Below are 19,755 nucleotides of genomic sequence, written 5' to 3' on the forward strand. Positions count from 1 at the left end.
CCGTGTGTTGTCTTGCAGCCTTTCACTGTAATGAGTACCCCAAACCAAAGTCAGAACCCGGAGAAGCAGCCACACGACCTCAGCATTGATATCTACAGCCACACCTTGTACTGGACCTGTGAGGCCACAAATTCTGTCAACGTGCACCGGCTGAACGGCGAATCCATCGGGATGGTGCTGCGAGGGGACCACGACAGGCCCAGAGCCATCGTAGTGAACGCAGAGCGAGGGTGAGCTTCCTTCCTGCACCTTGTACAGAGCGCTCGTGGGAGCTCGTGCCAGCTCTGCCTGTGGGAACCTTGTGCTGAATCTGTCTGTTTTTGCAAAGAGAAGTTTTGAATATTGTTCAGGGTGTAGGTGACTGCTTATCCAGTTCTGGGTTCTGAAGGTATCCAGCTTTGTCTTCCTGTTCTTTCCTCTGCCTCTGTTCTCACAGCCATGTCTGAGGCACTAGCCCAGGTGGTGACAGTGAAGTAAAACCACCTTGTCCTGTTCTCTGTGTGGATGCACAGCCTTGCCACCTAACAGGAAAAACAAGAGAGTCTGTATCACCTCAGAATCTGGATCATAAATGTTTAGTCATCATAAAACAAATGTTTCCAGGGGTAAAGAAAGGAGCCTCTAATTTGATACAATTATTTCTGCAATTGTAGTAGCATAAACACTTAAACTTCTTAACGTTCCATACATTTTTAAGTTAGTTCTGCTGTAATGTCTATCTTAAAAACCTCTGAAATGAATTGAAGCAGGTAGGATGCACTAGAGTGATTTCCCACAGGAGGAAAATATGTTGTTTTGCTGCAAAGCAGTTTTGGTTAGATTCAACAGACACTCTCTCTGCTTCTGGTAGTTAGTAGCTTTCTTCTTAGATATCAAAGATGGTCCCTTACTGTTTTCTTTAATAAGTTAGATGCTTAAATCCCAGTTTACTGCTAAATGGCTTACCATGTGCTTGACAGATGTTGAATGACAATATTTCACAACTGCATGGATATAGTAGTACCCAGAGACTCTGGAGCATTTACAGGACCAGTGTTTTATACCAGTGTACTATGCACAGTTCAAAAGTTGCTGTGGGGAGAGGGGGATTAGAGGAAAGATCCTAATCTTACTGGGACTAAGTCGCTTGGATATAGTTTGTGTTTATAAAAGCTTATCTGCTTTCTCCATTAAAATGGGAGTTTGGGCTTGTTGATCTCTAAAACTCTCAACTTTCCTAGTCAGGTTTTCAAGAGATTTACTGCTAAATCCATTTATAAACTGAAGAAGGAGAAATGAGGAAGACACTATGTTAAACACTGTGACTAGCTGGGAGAGCTGAATGAGTGATCTTCAACAACTTCTGCCATGGTTACATGCAGAACTTCTCCACCTCTCCCTTGGCTGCATGTTCTGACTGCTGCCTTCCCTCTGTGTGCCGTAAGGAAAGGCTGTGCAGCAATGCAGCCCATGTTGTTGGAGAGCTTGCCCATGTTACTCACCACTGAACAAATAGCGGACTCTTCCTTTAAAGAGGTCTCAGTTCATTGTGGGGATGCACAAACCCTTTTTCTTCTGTGCATGAGGAGGGCAGAGACTGCTTTTGTTTGCAACTAAACTAGCTTAGACAGACACACAAAATTCATGGAACTAAGATGTCAGGAACATGCCATCCTCAGTTGTTCTGTTATCTTTTCACAAGTTTGGTAGAAAATTTTACTTGCTGAGAAGGAAAGGTAACCTAGAAGGAGAGGAGGTGGCAGTTAATGTTTTTTTGTCAGAAAGAACTTCTGGACTTTGATTTGTAAGTGGGGACAGCTTTACCCACAGAGAGTTGCAGAAAGTCAGTGGTAGTCTCTTACAACCCCCAATCTGTGCAGGAGCAGTGCTGCTGGTGCAGTGGTGTTAAAGCCCTTTATGGCCTGGTGATAAATCCTGTTAATTTCAGGCTGAGTGTGTCAGTTAGCAGATGTTTGGTTCTGGATCTTTGCACCCGGGAGCAGTCACCCCAGCCATGCCTGTGAAACCAATCCCACTTGTAACGTGGGTTACAAGACGGTGCGCGCAAAGGGGAATGGACTGTCCCTGGAGCTTCCAGTTCAGCTGTGCTGTCTCTGTTCTCAGGTACATGTACTTCACCAACATGCAGGAGAGAGCTCCCAAGATTGAGCGTGCAGCCCTGGATGGCACAGAGAGAGAAGTGCTTTTTACAACTGGCTTGATCCGGCCGGTAGCACTGGTGGTTGACAACAAACTTGGAAAGCTTTTCTGGGTAGATGCAGATCTGAAGCGCATCGAGAGCTGTGACCTGTCAGGTATGTGGTGTGAAGATAAATGTTTGCAGCACAGTGTTAGCATGTCCAGGACATCAATTCCCTCTTTGATGCTGACCCTGGTGACTTTCATCACCACCGTTGCCAGTTCTGTGTGCGCAGTTGCAGACAGCAATTGCTGGTGGACTCCCATCTTTGATGTAATGAGAATAGACATGACTATAGTGATTAGCACCCTCTAAGACAGCCATTTGACTTTTGATATGTTCTGAAAGCGTTGTTAGTCATGGAACCCCTTTTTTTCCTTAGTGGTTTGAAAATGTGCATACTTTTCAATTTTTCTTTCTCTGGAGCTTACTGTTTAGTGAATCAAGCTAGTTTAAAAAAACAAAAAACAAAAGAAAGGGCAATGGGTTTTTTTCTAATCTGGGTGATAAGACAGCTCATCTGAAATAGCATTGTTGCAACACAATGGAGAGATGCCAGCTCATTGCTGTTTTCCCACATTAGTAATATAGAGCATTACTCCATATACAAAGCAATAGCACCTCATGGGTATTAGAGAGCACAGTGCATCATTGGCTTTCAAAAGCACTTGATGGTGCTGAAAATGTGGAGAAATTTGCTCTGGTGAGCAGTATAGAACAGAGGATGCTGTGACCCTACTTTCTGTCTCTTGATTTGTTCTCTCATCATCATCCATGATGAAAAGTGAAACCCATAAAGGAGAGGGAACAGAGAAGGGAACAAGTATGAAGGAATACAAGCTGGGCTGTTATAGTGATTGGTACATGCCATAGAGGGTTGAATCTCCAGTTTTGCTGACTCTTCTTGCCATGTAGTCACATCCTTCCCTTGTGTTGCAGTGAAGCAATGAACTAAAATAGCAGAAAATTGTTCACCTTTCTACAAGTTTGCTTTTGAGCACCTAAAACCGGCTCAAGGTCAGACTCTTCCAAAGGGGATAAAAACATTGAAGCTGCAGATGGGAAGGTAGAACAGTCTTTCATCAGTTACCAAGCTGAATAGGGGAGTATTGTCAAACTGCCTGAGCAGCCACAAAATGTTTAGTACAGGATAGACATCAGAGAACCTACAAAAATTTGTAGGAGAAAAGAAGATAAGAGGAAGACAGGACCTTGACCTATGAAACAAACCACATTTGAGAAGAAAAGGTGACTGGGACACATAACACAAAATGCATCAGAGATATTGAGAGATATTCTCTAGTGATAAAAGAAGTGATACAGGAAGACATTTAAAAGTAAAATGACAAGATGGCAAGGCTTCATGTTATGCAAGTATGCTGGAGTGGTATCCAAGAGAGATGGAAGAGGCACCAGGTAAAATTGTATAGAAATTATATCCAGTCACAGCCAAAGAATCAAAACTTATAAGTAATATAAAAGCAGGGGGAAGCTACAGGATTAAAAGAAAACAATGTTTATGTACTAGAGAGACATGTATCTGTAGCCAGAAAACTCTGGTTATAGTGAGCTACATATATATATATATATATATATATATATATAGCTATATATAGAGTTGAGTTCACTGTACTTTGATTCACTGAGATGTTGATTTTTTAATGAGTTACTAGCATATTTTTATTTTAAAATGCTTTTCAGTCTTGCATTACAACTTCAGAAGAAATTTGAGAGCCAAAGTGATGTTGATTTGAATTACTTCCTATGAATAGTATTTTCTGAGCAAAATACTTTAAAATGGGCATGTGTTAGGAAAAGCTATCTAGCATAAACTAAGGCTACTGAATAAATGGGACCAAAATTGTGTATAGCATCCTTCATGCCAGTTAAACTGGTCTAGATACCCTTATTCCATTGTAGACTTGTAGAGGTGACATGGTTATGGAGGTTCCTGAAGTTTGTGCTGTACCCTGATTAAAACAGCATCCTGCTAAATCAGAGAATAGCCTCAGATGTCCAGTTCTTGACTTTCAGAGAAGGATGAAAGAACTATAAAGCCATCTAACAGTTTTTCAGTTGGAGTTAGACCAAAAGTTCGTTTTAAATTCCTTTAGTTAAAAACCATTCCCCCTTGTCCTATTACAATCTGCCCACATAAAAAGTTGCTTTCCCTCTTTTTTATAAGCTCCCTTTAAGTATCATGAAAAGTTCCTTTAAGGTCTCCCCAGAGCCTCCTCCAGGCTGAACAACCCCAGCTCCCTCTCTCAGCCTGTTCTCATAGGCGAGGTGCTTCAGCCCTCTGGTCATCTTCATGACCCTCCCCTGGAGCTGTTCTAACAGGTCCATGTGTAAAACTAATAGAACCTATTGATGTTGCATTCTCATGCTTGGCTGAGCCCCGGATAATTTATGCAGCAAATTAGCTGAATCCAGTTCTCATAGCATTTTTATTATGTGGATTCTATATCTCATTTTGTGTAGAAACTTATATTTTTTATATACAAGCAGACATAGGGTCATAGTTCCAAAATTAATTATAAGAGCAGAGGTAGCACCACATTATGATTTTGTTTTAAATTTTCATTTTTTAAATCAAATATATCCAGTTACTTAGCCATACAGAGGGTCAGAATGGTTTCAGTGAATTAATAGAATAGTCTGGAATTTCTTCACCCTAGAAAAGAATAATAAGAACAATAATTAAATGGCTCTTAAGTGTAGGGCAGTACACAGTAGAAGACTGCAAGTAATTAAAGTGAAAACTGATAATAAATGCATTTTTACTTGACCTCTTTTTTACTCATTGGCTTAAAGCAGATTTTTATACACTTTTATAAAGCAGACAGCCTGAGCATTTGACAGTGTTCCTATTTATAGGAGCATATTAGGTCACTTTAAGTTTGGATTTTCTGGTGGGTTACTAAATAAAAAGTTGAGTTTTTTTTTAAGAGCTTTTCTTTTTTGATCACATATCTGTGGTTGTCACATAGGCTGTGACAAGGTTTGGTATTTGCCTCTTGCTTTGCATGATGAATGTTTTATTTGAGTAACAGCAGTGAAACTAAATTGGTTGTATTTCGCTCTTGCTTATAGATTCCAGAAAAAATGTACTGCTCCGTGTGCAAGTGCACTGTAGAACTTCTGGCCTAAGAGCTGAGTGTGTCAGCTTTTGGGAGCGCTCGCAGTTGCACATAACAGAGATGTCAGTGTGAGGCTGAGCATGGCTGGCTCAGGGATCATCATGCAGGGATGACACCAGCCAGGCTGTGCAGGGATGACACCAGCCAGGCTGTGCAGGGATGAGCTGGGTTTCATGTTGTATCTGCCTGCCCTCAGGACGTGGAACCTGGTAGTGTTTACCTGAGATGAGACTGAACAAGCAGAGCCCTGGTCTGCAGAGACACATGAAGTCAATGACCTTGTAGCTCACTGTCTCCAAGGTTTGGTTTGGTTTTAGTTGGGATGTTGCTTTGTCATGTTTTTTTAAGGAATAACTTAGAAGTTGACTGGTGTAAAACAAGTCTTTGTTTTTGTTGGTCTCAGGTGCCAACCGCGTGACCCTGGAGGACTCCAACATTCTTCAGCCCATGGGACTCACTGTGCTGGGGAATCACTTGTATTGGATTGATCGTCAGCAGCAGATGATTGAGAGAGTGGAGAAAGTGAATGGGTACAAAAGGACTAGAATTCAAGGCCGGATTGCTCACCTAACAGGCATTCATGCTGTGGAAGAGCTTGATATGGAAGAATTCTGTGAGTTTCAGTATCTAATGTCTTGGTCATTGTACCTTGAAGTCCTCATCCAGCTGGATATTGTAATAATATTGCCCATGGGCTTCAAATAAGCTATGGAATGCTTCCAACTTGACCAGTCAGGATTGCAGGAGAGGAGGAGAAACAAATTTCTCCTTCTTGTTGAGGGGACTAGCTGCTAGTGATATCGTGGCACTGAGTGACCTGCTTTGTACAAGCTCACACGACACTGAATTCAGTATAAAAGCTACTTGAATTCTGGTTGTAAATTTTCTAAGTACAATCAAGTAATAGGTCTTGGAAAACCCTCTAACAAGAACCAAGAGGATTGTACTTGCCTTTTCTCCAGGTGCTTTTGACTGCTGTGTAAAGGTATGTCTGGTTTGACTCGGCACAGTGGATGATGTAAAAGCCTGCAGTGAGGGAGGCAAAACAGAGAGGAAGCTTCTACAATGAGTTCTACTGTGGACATGGAATTTTTCTCCCAACAGAGGTGGAGCATTTTAGGTGCTCACATCTGAAAGGGATCATGCATGCAGGATGCTCTTTTCCTGGACTAGTGGTCCAAATTACTGTGGTTTGGTGGAGAGTGCAGAAACCTCTTCAAGTAGTCACTCCTCAAAATGACAACCTACAACTCCTCCTGCTTAACAGGATTGTAAAATAGAATACAAAATCACAAAAAAAATGTGGGAAACAGGTCTCTTTGTTTCCTGTTGTCTTATATAGGGAGGGTACATTGGTGTATAATGCTTTAATTTTCAGAAGAAATTATTCAACTTCACAACAAGCACTCTGTCACATACATTAGTGTCTGTGATGGCTGGAAGTATTTTTGAACTGTGGGTTCAAAAATGTGGGTAAGCTGTTGCAAATAAGGTAACATAAGCATTTAACCTGTAGTAGATTCTATGGATTAATCATGACCCAGAGTTTCTTCTTTTCTTTCACAATACCCAGCTTTTCTTCTTCGTGCCACTTCACACATTTCACATATATTGGTACATTTCAAAGGTAGTACTGACTGAAGCAAAAAGTTGTTTTTTTCTTTAATTCTCAACAGTGTTAAAAAAAAGAGGTTGCTTTTACCCCATGTGTTTATTTAAGATGGGGAAATGAAATCCTCTTTTGCAGCTGAAAAATTTCTACATAGGTGATTTCTGTTACAACAGGGGAGTAAATATACATGTGCACATGCAGGTATATATGCATGCACTTCTGTGAACAACTCAGGCCTCAAACACTATATTAAACTAATAAATTTATTAAAGGTAGAAAGCAGGTTGCTGAGAAGCCTGGACAGCTGGAAAACAACTTTGGCAGAGAAATTATGATATCTATAGAATTGCTTCCCCATGGAAATTCTTGGTCCTGAGCAGCAGGAAAGAATGCACTGATGCATCATCACAACACAGGCTTTAGCCCCACATATTGCTTCAGCAGATGCTCAGCTATCAGCCTGAATAAGCAGGGAAGGGACTGAGTCTCTTCTGACTCTGTTGGGCTGGGATCATCAGACAGTGCCATCCATCCTCCCATCTCTGTGCCTGTTTCATATCCACCTAACGTTCATTAAAATCCTTCTTTTAGGACCTCTCAGTGCTTCTGGTTAACTGATTTGGAACACAAACACATATCTTCCTATCTTTAAAAAAAGACCCAAAAATCTTTGTGCCTATATTGCAGTTTTGTGAGGAACAGGGAAATTGAGGCACTAGATATTAATAGCACTTTAAAGGATAAATCCTGAGGGTTGTGCAGGTTGGCATTCTGCAGAAACATATTATTTCTTGATGCCTACCCTAGAAATGCAGGTGAGATATCTAGGTAAGATGTAAATGCAGCCTTCTCAAATCTGCCTTTTCAGTTCTCTTCACCTCAGCTCCCAAATTATTTTCAGAAGTTCTTGAAAGGTCTCTATATGAAAGAATCATAGAATGGTTTGGGCTGGAAGAGACCTTTTGAAGGTCATCCAGTTGCAACCCCCTGCAATGGGCTGGGGCATCTTCAACTTGATCAGGCTGCTCTATTACTATGACTTGAAGAAATTTAGTCCTTATGAAGTAATAAATCAACTTTCAAGCATTGAACTGAAAAATCCTGCATGTATCTTCCTAATAATTTGCAGTGAAATCTTGGTTACTCAGACAGAAGTGGTTTGTGAGTAGTTTTTGATTTTGCCCTAATGAGGAATAGTTATAATTTCTTTTATGCTATATAATATTCTTTTTGTGTGTTTCACCAGCTGTGCATCCATGCTCCCGTGACAATGGTGGGTGTTCACACATCTGCATTGCCAAAGGGGATGGAACTCCAAGATGTTCATGCCCTGAGCACCTTGTGCTTCTACAGAACCTCTTAACATGTGGAGGTGAGTTACATTTAATAGCACTGCTAAATCAATTTGTATCAAAAACGTGGCAGCTGAAGTTGGATTCCAGTCCAAAATGTGGATTTACACACAGTTTTTCTGTACATGTTGTGCTGCATCATGTGTTAAATTAGTCTTTGGTAGTTCTACCACTGTTTTCTGCTTGAGGTTTTGGGCACATGTGAGTTATCATTCTGAGCAGAATGTTCTTTGACCTTAAAATACTTGCATCTTCTACTGAGATTTTTGTATTGTATGATGTGACAGGTTGGTGCTTTAAACAAGTGTATAAGATGATGTTGCATCGACCTGTGATGACCTAGCAGCAGAAATTGTGCCTATGATTCCCACAGTTTGAGACTCCAGTCTTTGAAATTAATTTGGCCTCATAACATGAAACACCGTACTGGCTACTTATCAAATGTAGTCTCCACTGTGATTATTTTTAATTAAGGTAGCTCTCCTCTTTCTACATGGTAGACTTTTCCTTTAGCCTTGCCTTTTACCATCCTAGCATTTTCAAAAACTCTTAACATTACATTTGCAGAGGGGATTCAACACAAAACATTGTTTCTTTTTGGGAGGCATTATATCTTAAGTTGTTTGGCTCTGTTGGTCCTCTTGACTTCGTTTCATGTATTTATTTTGCTGTGGATTTCATTTTCTGGCTGAACTCTGAACTCCCATGGGACAGTCATTTCCATGATAAACTGTTTTCTTTCCCATGACCACAACACGTTATGTGGCTTTAGAGTAGTGGTGGTTACATGGGGAGGGCAGGGTGGATCAATCTAATTATACTTCTTGCTGTAGTGTTGTTGCACAACGTGGACAAGTGAGTGAGTCTCACATTCCACTCCTTTGGATCTTCAGCTATAAATCTAAAAATTCAGGGACTTCTATTTCAGCGTCTTACTTTTTTTATTCTAATCTTTCACTAAGCCTGCACAACAACTTTTTAACCCATCTTGTCTGTCCAAGTAACAGCCACTACCCAGTGTTTCAAAATAGCTAAGCTGTCTGGAGAACATTTGTCCGTGTTCTGGACATCCTTACAAATGATTTTGTCAAGTTTTTTTAATGCAAGCTTGTGCTTGCCAAGTGCAACCATAATGCAACATTAAGTGTGCCTTTAAATGCAGAAGTAGTGATCTGTCTGTTGAATTATCCAAACAGCACACTTTTACCAAAAATTAATTCAAGAATTACCTTATGTCTGGCATCTTTATCTTACCTACAGCTGTTAGGTCACTGGCTACATTTGTAATTCTCATATTGCTCCTCCTAATAATCATAAATGAGGAACTTATAAAAAAAAAAAAATCACAATTTTTTCAAAACCCAAGCATGTTTTGATTTTTATTTGCATTTTGTTTTTCAAGGTCTTGATTATACTTTTGTTTCATTCTTGAACTTTTTCTCCCTAATGAAGAAAGGACAGCAGCACTTTAAAAACTGCTTGCCTGTAATTCTGGAATTTTTAACAGCACCCTTAGGAGAAAAAATACTCAGACAGCTAAGAAACTTGCCTTATGCTGGGTTTTTTGTGAAGTCCATTCCTGAGCCCGAATCTTAAGAAAAGCCCACTGGGCTTCCAGAGGAGTGTTATCATGCAGTGCCAGAGCACACCTCTAGCTGTATCAGACTGTTGTTATAGGCAGGGTATGATGTGGTTCTCTCTTAATTCAAGTGGTGAAGTATCTAATCAGAGCATTACTGGGCAACAGCAGCTGTGGGGAGCAGTGGCTGCCTCTGCTAAATGATTTAATTATGTCACAGGGTTTTGACCCAGTAATTTTTCAAATCAGTGGAAATGCGTGTGATTGCTACAGGGATGTTTTGAGATGGCCCCCACATTTTGACTGTAATTAATTGCTACTAATAACAACTGCCCATTGTCTCTTTCTTTCATTGAGAACAATGGTGGAAAACTGTGTGTTAGCTTGCTCTAAGAATTTAGAGCATTTTCTTGATCTGGATTGTGTTTGTTTCCTGACATTCTGAAGAAAGCAACTATGGATACGTGATACTAGCATAATTGTTGCGTCTCTGTATGAGGTTGTGGCTGCTGCCTAGTGCTGTCACTGCCTCACTGCAACTTGAACAACAGTATGGATGTGAAAAGGAGTGATACCAGAATCTTGGGGTCCATGAAAAGTCAGACTTGAAAAAGCCCTGCTTTTTTAGGTCCAACAAACATAGAAATGGCTGTGCACAAGTTAAAGTGGTCTGTCTAAAGTGAGAAAATATAAGATTAGGGCAGTTCTGCAGTGCTCCTTAGATTGCTCACTGACCTGCAGTCCAGAGACTTTCTAGCAAGACAACTCAGCTGAATGGTCATCAATCCTATACGATATTTTTTTTCTCCATTCATATTTTTCAATTCTTAACTGACTCAGAATTTTTTTTTGTGGAAAAAACACTGGAAAAGTAACAAAACAGATACTGTAGAAGTTATATGTTTTAGACGTATTCAGAGCAAATTAACACAATGTATGAGGTTTTTTAATGAAGAATTGGTCCAGGCTAATATAATTGCAGGGATTAGAATTGTTTAGAATCTGGTTTGCAATCAGAAATTGAGTATTCTTTTGAATTTATGTATATGATACTGTCTGCCAAAAGGTGGTTGTTAGCTACAAGTATTTGCTTTGTCTCTCCTGTCTATAGTTCAGTGCTTGGCTGCTAAAGCAAACTTCTTCTATCAACATGCATCCAGTTTTCCTTATGAAGTTGGCAAAATTTCATTCCCTATGCAAAATCATGTTTTCCTCTAAGCTGGAATCTTAGTATAATCATACAAGAACTCCAGGGAACAAATAAGTGCGCTTTTCTTGACAAACTCTGTCATACTTTTACTCTGTTGAAAGGGATAAGATTGAATATACAAATCTAATCTGTTTTCTCTGCCTCCAGAACCTCCAACTTGCTCCCCAGACCAGTTTACCTGTGCAACTGGAGAGATCGACTGTATCCCAATGGCATGGCGGTGTGATGGGTTTCCTGAGTGTGATGACCAGAGTGATGAAGATAGCTGCCCCATATGCTCTGCATCCCAGTTCCAGTGTGAGAAGGGACAGTGCATTGATGCACACTTGCGGTGTAATGGAGAAATTGACTGTCAAGATAAATCTGATGAAGCAGATTGTGACAGTAAGATCACTTTTCCTGAACTCGTGGTTCTAACACAAGCATCCCTTTGGGATTTTAACTGTCCTTGAAATGTGTAGATACAAGTCCTTTTGGTTGAGACAGAAGTTCCTGAATATAGACGAGAAATTTAGCAATTACTTAGCAAGGATATATTATACATAATATATGTATTGTGTATACGTAATATAGGTATGGAATACATAAGGCATACTTTATAATATGCTACATTACTACATTTTGTTAACAAACAGGTGATCAACTACACTTTGTTAGGTATTGTAAGAGATTCATACCAATTTGATCTTAGTTTTGCTCAGCAGGACTGATTTGACTAAGGATTGGGAGTTACTGAGACCAGAATTTTATTTTAGCTCCACTGAGTAAGATGCATAACAACAAGGAGGAAGAACCAGAGATACACAGGCTTGCAATTTACCCACAGCAGTGTCCTGGTGCCTACCTGATCATAATATGAAACTCACTTCTTTCAGTTTTCTCAAGAGGCTCAAATGCTCCTGTCGTATCAGTACTTGATTTTTCTTTCCTTTCTGTGCAGCAATTTGTCTGCCCAACCAGTTCAGATGTGCAAGTGGCCAGTGCATCCTCCTGAAGCAGCAGTGTGACTCCTTTCCGGATTGCATTGACGGTTCTGACGAGCTCATGTGTGGTGAGATGTCTTTCCTTGACATTCAGGTGCTGTGTTCAGGCATGTTCTACATCCCTCTGCAGAGCCCTGGTCTTTGCAGAGCAATATTCTTTCAGGGAAGAATACTTCAGAAGGGCCTTCAGAACTATCCTTAGGGAAACCTGATTTGACTGTGCTCAGCTTACAAAGCTGCTGCTAAGCCTGGAGTGGCTTTTAAAAATGTGCAGCCCTATCCACTGCAATAACAGGGCCAAACTGGAGGCTGATTATGTGGAGGAGCTAACATGCAATGAGCAAGTGTCCACAAGAGACCACAAACAGGTCTCTTACAGTGCAGGTGTGAAAAGAATATATGGAGAGAGGTTGATTTTTCTGGGAAAAATGTAACTTTGAATTCTCATGGCAGTCAGTATGCAAGTTACAGACATGCTGATGGCAGCTGTTGCATAAGTCCTTAGAGAGTCTGTTGCTTTGCAGTCCAAAGTGGACAGTAAAATTCACTTACTTTTGCTCTTGCAGTTTCTGTTGTTTTGCACCGTTGGGGTGACTAGAGCATGAAGTATTCAGGCAATGGGGCAGATGGAGGGAGCATTTAGAATCGCACAAGTGGTTTAGCAAAACAGTTGGAACAAAGCATTTTAGAATAAAAGCAAACAGATGTGCTGGTCTGTCTGTAGTTCATTCTGAACAAATAGCCTGCACTGGGTTTGTGTAGAGACATGCTGCACTTACATTGCCTGTAGGACCAACATTAGTGGACTGTGAAGTTTTAACATCTTAGATCTTGTCACGTTTTGAAGCACCACTTGTCAGAAGCTGTGCCACTGCTGGGATGAGAGGAGGCTTCACCAGGTTCGGTCCAAGGTAGCTTGTTTTCTTCCTTCCATCTTCGTGGTGGATACTGCAACAAAAAGTGTATTCCTGAGTAAGAATGGTGAAAAGAGCCCTAGTTATGATCAGAAAAAAAGGCTGAAAGAATGGAGGCAGAAGCTGCTGGAAATTTCAGACTGAACATGCTTCTCCCACATATTCTGTTTATCTCTTTAGCTTTCATCCAGTTCCTCCAGTTTCCTGGATAATATAAGGCCGCTTCTTCCTCATTTTTTTTCCCCTCAGTTTCTTTGTGCACCTGGCAAACCTTCATGCTGCCAAGTTAATGCAGCTGTTTCCTGTTTGCACTTTGGGTCCAGTCCTGCAATTAGGTATTAACTGATTTAAATGTCTTTATGTAGACATAGGATTGTCTCCTCTGGACCTCTTTGTGGAAAAGAGCATTCTGTGGTTTCCCACTTGACTGAGGGAAAGAACTCAAATAGAGAATGAAAATGATTGCTACCTTCTAGATAAGGATCTTGCATTCAAAAGAAGCTACATTAACCAAAATGCGAATCATGTATTTAAAAATAGCTAATTTGGGAACATATTTTAATTTTGGCTTTACTTTTTTTCAGTTATCACAGCCGAACTAATCTATTTAAAAATTAGGACCTTAGCTGACATAAAAGTTGTCATGCACTAACAAATGTGAAAAAAACATAAAGACTAATACAGAAAAAAGTTCTTGATGCTGAGCTGTTAAGAGTTTATTGCTAGATCTTTGTATTTCCTTTATCTCCCTTCTCAAATTTCAGTTGTTTTTCTTTTCCTTCTGCTGAAGTGGAAACCAGAACCACTAGAGAAAAATTTTATGAAGGCCTGAATCTTACATGAACCCTTTCACTTCTTACAACTTGATAAAGGGGGAAGGGGTCTATAGTTAGAACTGAGCATCTAAAATTTGGACAAGTTTATTTTGATTTTTTCACTTTTTGAATGTATCTATTAGTGTATGTTAAAAGAATTAAAATTATAAATGATGCGTGAATCACATGGAAAAAAATGCAAGAACATTGCATATGTGAAAAGCAGAGAGGTGTCAGGTTGATCTGGCAAGAATTTTGAATGTGTTATGCATAATGAGGGGGAGATGTGAGGTGTAGCTCATCTCAAATACTGCAGCACTTTTTATTATATAACATTGGGCTACATAGGGGGAAAAAACAATGAATAGAAAGTATTTGAGATAATTTTGGATTGTGTTTTCCTTGCAATATATAAGGTGGGGTTTCTTTGAAATCAAGTCATATTTTAGGAAGGAAAAGAATTCTGTTTTAAGACCTGTATTGGCTAGAAAGACATCCAGTGCTTAGTATATGTGGTAGCCTCCCTACTGGTAAATTTTCTTGATTTTTCATGTTATTGCTAGCCCAAATGGCTTTTGAGAGATCAATCCTCTCTGATTAAAGATTTAATATTTATAACTATCCTCTATCTTTGGAGGATCCAGTGGAGTATCCTCCATTGACTTTGGAGGGAAGAGAAGAAAAGAAAACTTTCTAGACTGTTGTTCTATCAAGATAAGGAATCCCATTTCAAGATAAATTATTAGACAAAAGAAAAGTACTTTGCTCATACTGCTTTATGGAGGGGAAGAGGAGGCGTGAAGTCTTGTGTGTTGAATCAGAATATCTGGAGTTACAGACACCTGAGTGTGATGCAGATGCTTTAAAAGGCACTGTGTGAATGACTGTGTGCTGACTGATTTGCTGAATGAGCTCCGGGACAGCAGCATGAGCGCTGCTCCTTGTTTAATGGCCATATTTAATTTTCTTCTCCTCTCTTTCCAGAAAAATCGAAGCCAGCCTCAGATGAGTCCCAGCCACACAGCAGTGCCATTGGTCCTGTGATTGGGATAATACTGTCCCTGTTTGTCATGGGAGGCATGTACTTTGTGTGCCAGCGGGTGGTGTGCCAGCGCTACGCCGGGCCCAATAGTCCTTTCCCACATGAGTATGTCAGTGGCACCCCTCACGTCCCTCTCAATTTTATCGCTCCAGGAAGTTCTCAACACGGCACTTTTACTGGTAAGGGTGCTAAGGACCTTGCATCTGATCAGTACCATTACACTGTCTGGATTTTGAGCTTTGCACAGTATTAAGGCTGCTGGGTGTGGAGTTTTCAAAGAGCAGAAATTAGATGTTGGTCTGCTCAGTGGTTTTGGGATGAATCTGTCATTTGAATCAAATATGTAAAATCTATTAGCTTTTCTTGCACTTTAATGATTATGGTCAGCTATTCCTGCTTAAATTATGTTACCATGGTTATCAAGAGGTTTTTGTGGTAGGAAATAAAATTAGAGGATGGAATAATTGCAGGTAAAATCTTCGCAGGGGTGTTTTAAATTGGACTTCACACTAAAGCTTTTTTAATTAAAATGAGTATCAGTGGTTTTCATCTATACTTCTGGAGGTGCTAAACTGAGCTGTCATTCTGATGCTCATCCATATTTGTTAGCTTTTTCTAATCCATATTGTTATGACAAGGTACAACAGTTGAAAATCTTATTATTTATGTTAATTCTGAGGAAAAGACAGGTTTCTAATACCCTGGCATTTCTGAGAAGGATATATGGTCATGAATGATGATTACAAATACTTACTCTGCTTGTAATAAATATTTCCTGCATTTGGAAAAACAAGTTCTGAAAACTTCCCAGACTTCGCTTTTATGTTAGCACTGAATAGTCTGATGGGAAGAAGCTGAAAATGAATTATCAGAGTTAAGAGTATATCGTAGATAGATATACAGATTGGAGAATGATGTCTTCTATTTTCCTCTAATTCAGGTTTCCTTCCTTTTGTCTCTGCTGATTTTCAATTTTAACTGTGATTATTTTCAGTAAAAATAATTGGGTTTTGCAGTTATTCATGTACTTGCAATTGAATTTCTTGCAATGGAAATTGAAACTTTGGAGGTCTCAAGCTTGGTTTTTTTGGGCATTGTATAATGGGTTTTTCTGCAAATGCCTAAGTTTGTTTAATTGGAAAATTTCTTAGTTAATTTGGGTGAACACTTTGGATCAGCTGTTCTGAAGATTCCTTTTTCAGCAGTGTGACAGTAGGTTGTGAGGAGTTCAGTCCTGCAGTGAGACAATAGATGGTCTGAGGGTGAAATGTTTTCTTTACAGAAAGTGTAGTTCCTTGTAATCCTGAAGTTTTTACATAAAGCATTCGTGCCGAAGTGTGACAACCATTATTGTTGCATGGGTTTGCAAAGCTAGGGATTTGGTTTGTTTGGCACTGATAGATAACACTGTGATTTATCTAACATTGTTTTCCTCTCTGTTTCAATGCAGGCATCTCTTGTGGAAAGTCCATGATCAGCTCCATGAGCCTCATGGGAGGAAGCAGTGGTGCCCCATTGTATGACAGAAACCATGTTACTGGAGCATCTTCAAGTAGCTCATCCAGCACTAAAGCCACTTTCTACCCACAGGTATGTCTTGGAAATACACTGGTGAGTTAGGTATCTCCTTCTTCTGAAGAAGGGAAAGGTGAAACTTTGTGCTTATTAAGTAGATATTAATAACTGTTAACAACTCTGGGGTGTTACTGTTTATGATATGCAGACCCATTTTGACACTTGCTAAACTTCACAAAAGGGCTTTGTTGTAGTCCATCAGGATTATACAGTGCTCTGTGATGTCCAAAATGTTTTGTTATCAGAGTGATACTCAACTAGTTTGTTCCTAGTTATTTCTGTCTCCCTTTGGAGATGCCACCTCCTTTGCTAGCTCTGACGGCTGTGGCCCAATGACATTTTGCATTGCCTAATGCTGCAGGCACACAAGGAATAATAAGGCAAGCAACACAGAACAGGACTGGAACACGAATGTGTATGAAATAAACTTGACTTGCTGACTACACTGGTACAGCAGGGTGAGGCAGAGGTTACTTTGTTGGCATTATTTCAGATATAATTTAGCTCCATTTCTGACTTTTGAGTGTCAGAAGTGACAGAATTCTTGTCCCCATATCACAGTTTCACAAATTCCAAGATGGATATTCTGAATGGAAAGAGTCCTCTCTAAATATGTAGGAGAGACATACAAAGGTTCTTGTTTGCCAACATACTTTGTCGTGACAGTTTTTTTCCATTTTGCTTCTGAGCAATACATCTGTTGGCTTTTAGGTACACACAACAAGCTGCCAGAGTTGATGTGCCATCTATCAAGGGGATCTTTGTGTAGTATTGAATCAGGAGCTTACATGCTGTGTGGGCATACATGCATTTGTGTTTACACCTGAACTGTTATGCTCTTTGTGGGCATTTTGATTGATGACATTTTGGCCAGTTACAAAGGTACTTTCTCTCCCTTTAAGAAGGGCAAAAAAATGGAAAAGAGAGGTTTGTGAGCTTATCTGTTGGTAAGGTAAAATTGGATACTTCTTGCATTGCCTTCCCAGTGAAGCCATCAAGAAGCAGATATTTGGAACTCAGCAGCCCTCCTAATTTAGCTTGTCTCATGCATCACCAGTGTCTCTGTAATGTGCTGAACAATTTCATGCTAGACCTGATTGATGTGTCAGTACCACACTAAAAAGGATGAACAGAAAAAACACTTACTTAAAGCTTGAAAGAGAAAAGAAGCCCAATAGCTAATCTGACTATGTGATTCCATGGGATCTGTGTTGGCCAAAAGATCAACTCTTCCATTTGACTTCTGGCCTAAGTTAATCTGACTGTTGCTGAGAATTCTTTTTCCACACTTTGCTATGTCAGCCAGGGCCTGCAGGGATCATTTCCTTCTTGAAAGGCATGCTAGGTTCTTAGATGGAAACTATTGTGAGGGCTTTGTTACATTGAGGTACTGCTTAATCCAAATGTTTTGGTGAGTTCTGCCTGGTAGTTTATTACCCAGCTTTAGGCTAATAATCAAAAGGACAAATCTGAGCATTTTAGTTTTCTTGGCTTTTTTGGTTTGTTTAACAGATCTCAGTGGTACTGAGAGGTGCTTCAGTGAATAGAGACTGGGAAAGAATCAGTGTCAATGTAGTCATGCCAGTTTATGTACCTGAGAATCCAGCTAGAGGCATCCTGGCTGACACTGTTGCTGTGTTTAGTCTCAACATGAGGTGGCATTGGTGCAGCTCAGGGTGTCAGTAGGAGTGAATCCACAAGTAGCATGCAGTGCTCCTCCAAGGAAGATTTCTGGAAGATGCTTTTGGGGCAGTTACTCATCACACACCACAGCTGGCAAAGGGGGGTATTCAAGCTTGTCTCCCTCCACATGAATCTGGGTGCAGGGCTTGTCAGTATTAGTAACAGTGAGCTCAACTCAAAGGCCAGGAATCATTTTGCTGGATGCTGCACAGTGAAGACCCAAACAGTGATCTCCAGTCCAGTGATTTTAGAGTGTTTCTGTGGGAGAAGAGCAGAGAAAGGATGGTCAGTGGGGCAGGCCATGAGTTGGCTGAATGCCCAGGGCAGGCACTGTACAAGATGCACACATCAGTAGCAAGGCTCAACAAACAGCAATGGTGTAATTTTCCGCAGTGGAAGAGATAAAATGCTCTTCTTGGGTTTAGGCTAATGTCCTGATGGCTGTGTCAAAGGTTCAGCTTCCCGCTGGTGGAAGAATCCTAAATAATTTTGAAGCCTGCTAAACTTTTTCCTTGTGTGAAGGCTACCAGTAACTGTATGTAGGCACTCTAAGCTGAGCCATATGTGTGTAAGCTGTCTATATGCACACATAGCCAGTGTGTATAAGCCAATATAAGTATTTTATAGCTCAATATGCCTTTTGCATTGTGAACTCTGCCAAAATTATATGTTTATAGAGCAAGAATAAAAATGAAGCATTCAGGGAAGGATGGGGTTTTATTAGTTATAGTAAAGGAACTTGGCTTCCTGACTCTACTGTTGACTGGGGACATGTTTAGGGTCTGGGAGTGGAACATACTTCATTTCCCATTAGCATCTGCTGAGGATGTTATCAGTCCTTATGTCCAAGGAAGTACACTCAGATTCAGCCAAACTGGGTCTCATTGCCAGCTTTATTCTGGCCTTCCAGCGTAATAACAGATGTGCCAAGGAAGAAAATTCCCTGTACTGAGAACTTTGAAGGTCTGCACAGTACCTAAGTCCAAAGTAAAGTTTTGTAATAAACATCTGTGATCTTTAAAAATGCATTAGCACATCCAAGCAGGTAGGAGAGGAAGCTAGAATAAGGATGAATGACAAAATGAAGGCATAAATACTATTTTCAAATTAAGTAAAATTGTATAGTTAACCCAAAATTTCACACTTCTTTTTCCTGTTGTTTCTAGATTTTGAACCCACCTCCTTCCCCAGCTACTGATCGCTCCTTATACAACGCAGAGATGTTTTATTCCTCAAACATTCCTTCAAACACAAGATCTTACAGGTACAGGTCAGATAAAAAGGTTTGCTAAATCTTCTCTTTGTCTGCCTTGAGTTTTGGATCTTGTTTAGACTTCATTTAAAAATCTTTTCCTCTCTTGATAAATGACTGTTCAAATTATGTACATTATATTGCTATGTAACAGTCCCTGAGCATCCTGTGTAGAGGTTGGTTTTCTGCTCATTCCCTTAAGCTTATCTTGAAACTCTTTCATGAGTCAACCTATTTGTCAGTGGCTGGGCTAAATGATCATAGTGGTCTCCTCTGTTAGGTTAGGGGCTGGAAAAATGTGCAGCTGGCTGAGGGTAGTTGTGCCGTTCAAACTTGACACAGTTCAGGTACTTCTTGTTGTATTTCTCTGAGAGTCTGAATTAAGGCTTGTGTAGTAGTAATGAACAGGCATCTTGACT

The 19,755-nt window shown here is 40.1% G+C and overlaps 1 protein-coding gene across 2 annotated transcripts in view; it reads left to right on the top strand.

The window, feature by feature from the left end:
• LRP5 (LDL receptor related protein 5) overlaps positions 1-19,755 on the top strand; it is a 137,107-nt gene that overhangs the window by 110,348 nt on the left and 7,004 nt on the right. Inside the window, exons 14-22 of one of the 2 annotated variants that reach the window (XM_088057275.1) lie at positions 19-230; positions 2,104-2,294; positions 5,723-5,932; positions 8,178-8,303; positions 11,220-11,456; positions 12,013-12,123; positions 14,769-15,005; positions 16,277-16,416; positions 19,251-19,354. In XM_088057275.1, the coding sequence (XP_087913401.1) occupies positions 19-230; positions 2,104-2,294; positions 5,723-5,932; positions 8,178-8,303; positions 11,220-11,456; positions 12,013-12,123; positions 14,769-15,005; positions 16,277-16,416; positions 19,251-19,354 (1,568 nt within the window). The remainder of the gene's footprint in view (positions 1-18; positions 231-2,103; positions 2,295-5,722; positions 5,933-8,177; positions 8,304-11,219; positions 11,457-12,012; positions 12,124-14,768; positions 15,006-16,276; positions 16,417-19,250; positions 19,355-19,755) is intronic. The other variant, XM_005522381.3, reaches the window with a different exon arrangement.

This window comes from Pseudopodoces humilis, chromosome 7, assembly GCF_049639895.1.
Source record: "Pseudopodoces humilis isolate 2021_Gansu_Grassland_sample_001 chromosome 7, ASM4963989v1, whole genome shotgun sequence".
NCBI classification, from domain to species: Eukaryota; Metazoa; Chordata; class Aves; order Passeriformes; family Paridae; genus Pseudopodoces; species Pseudopodoces humilis.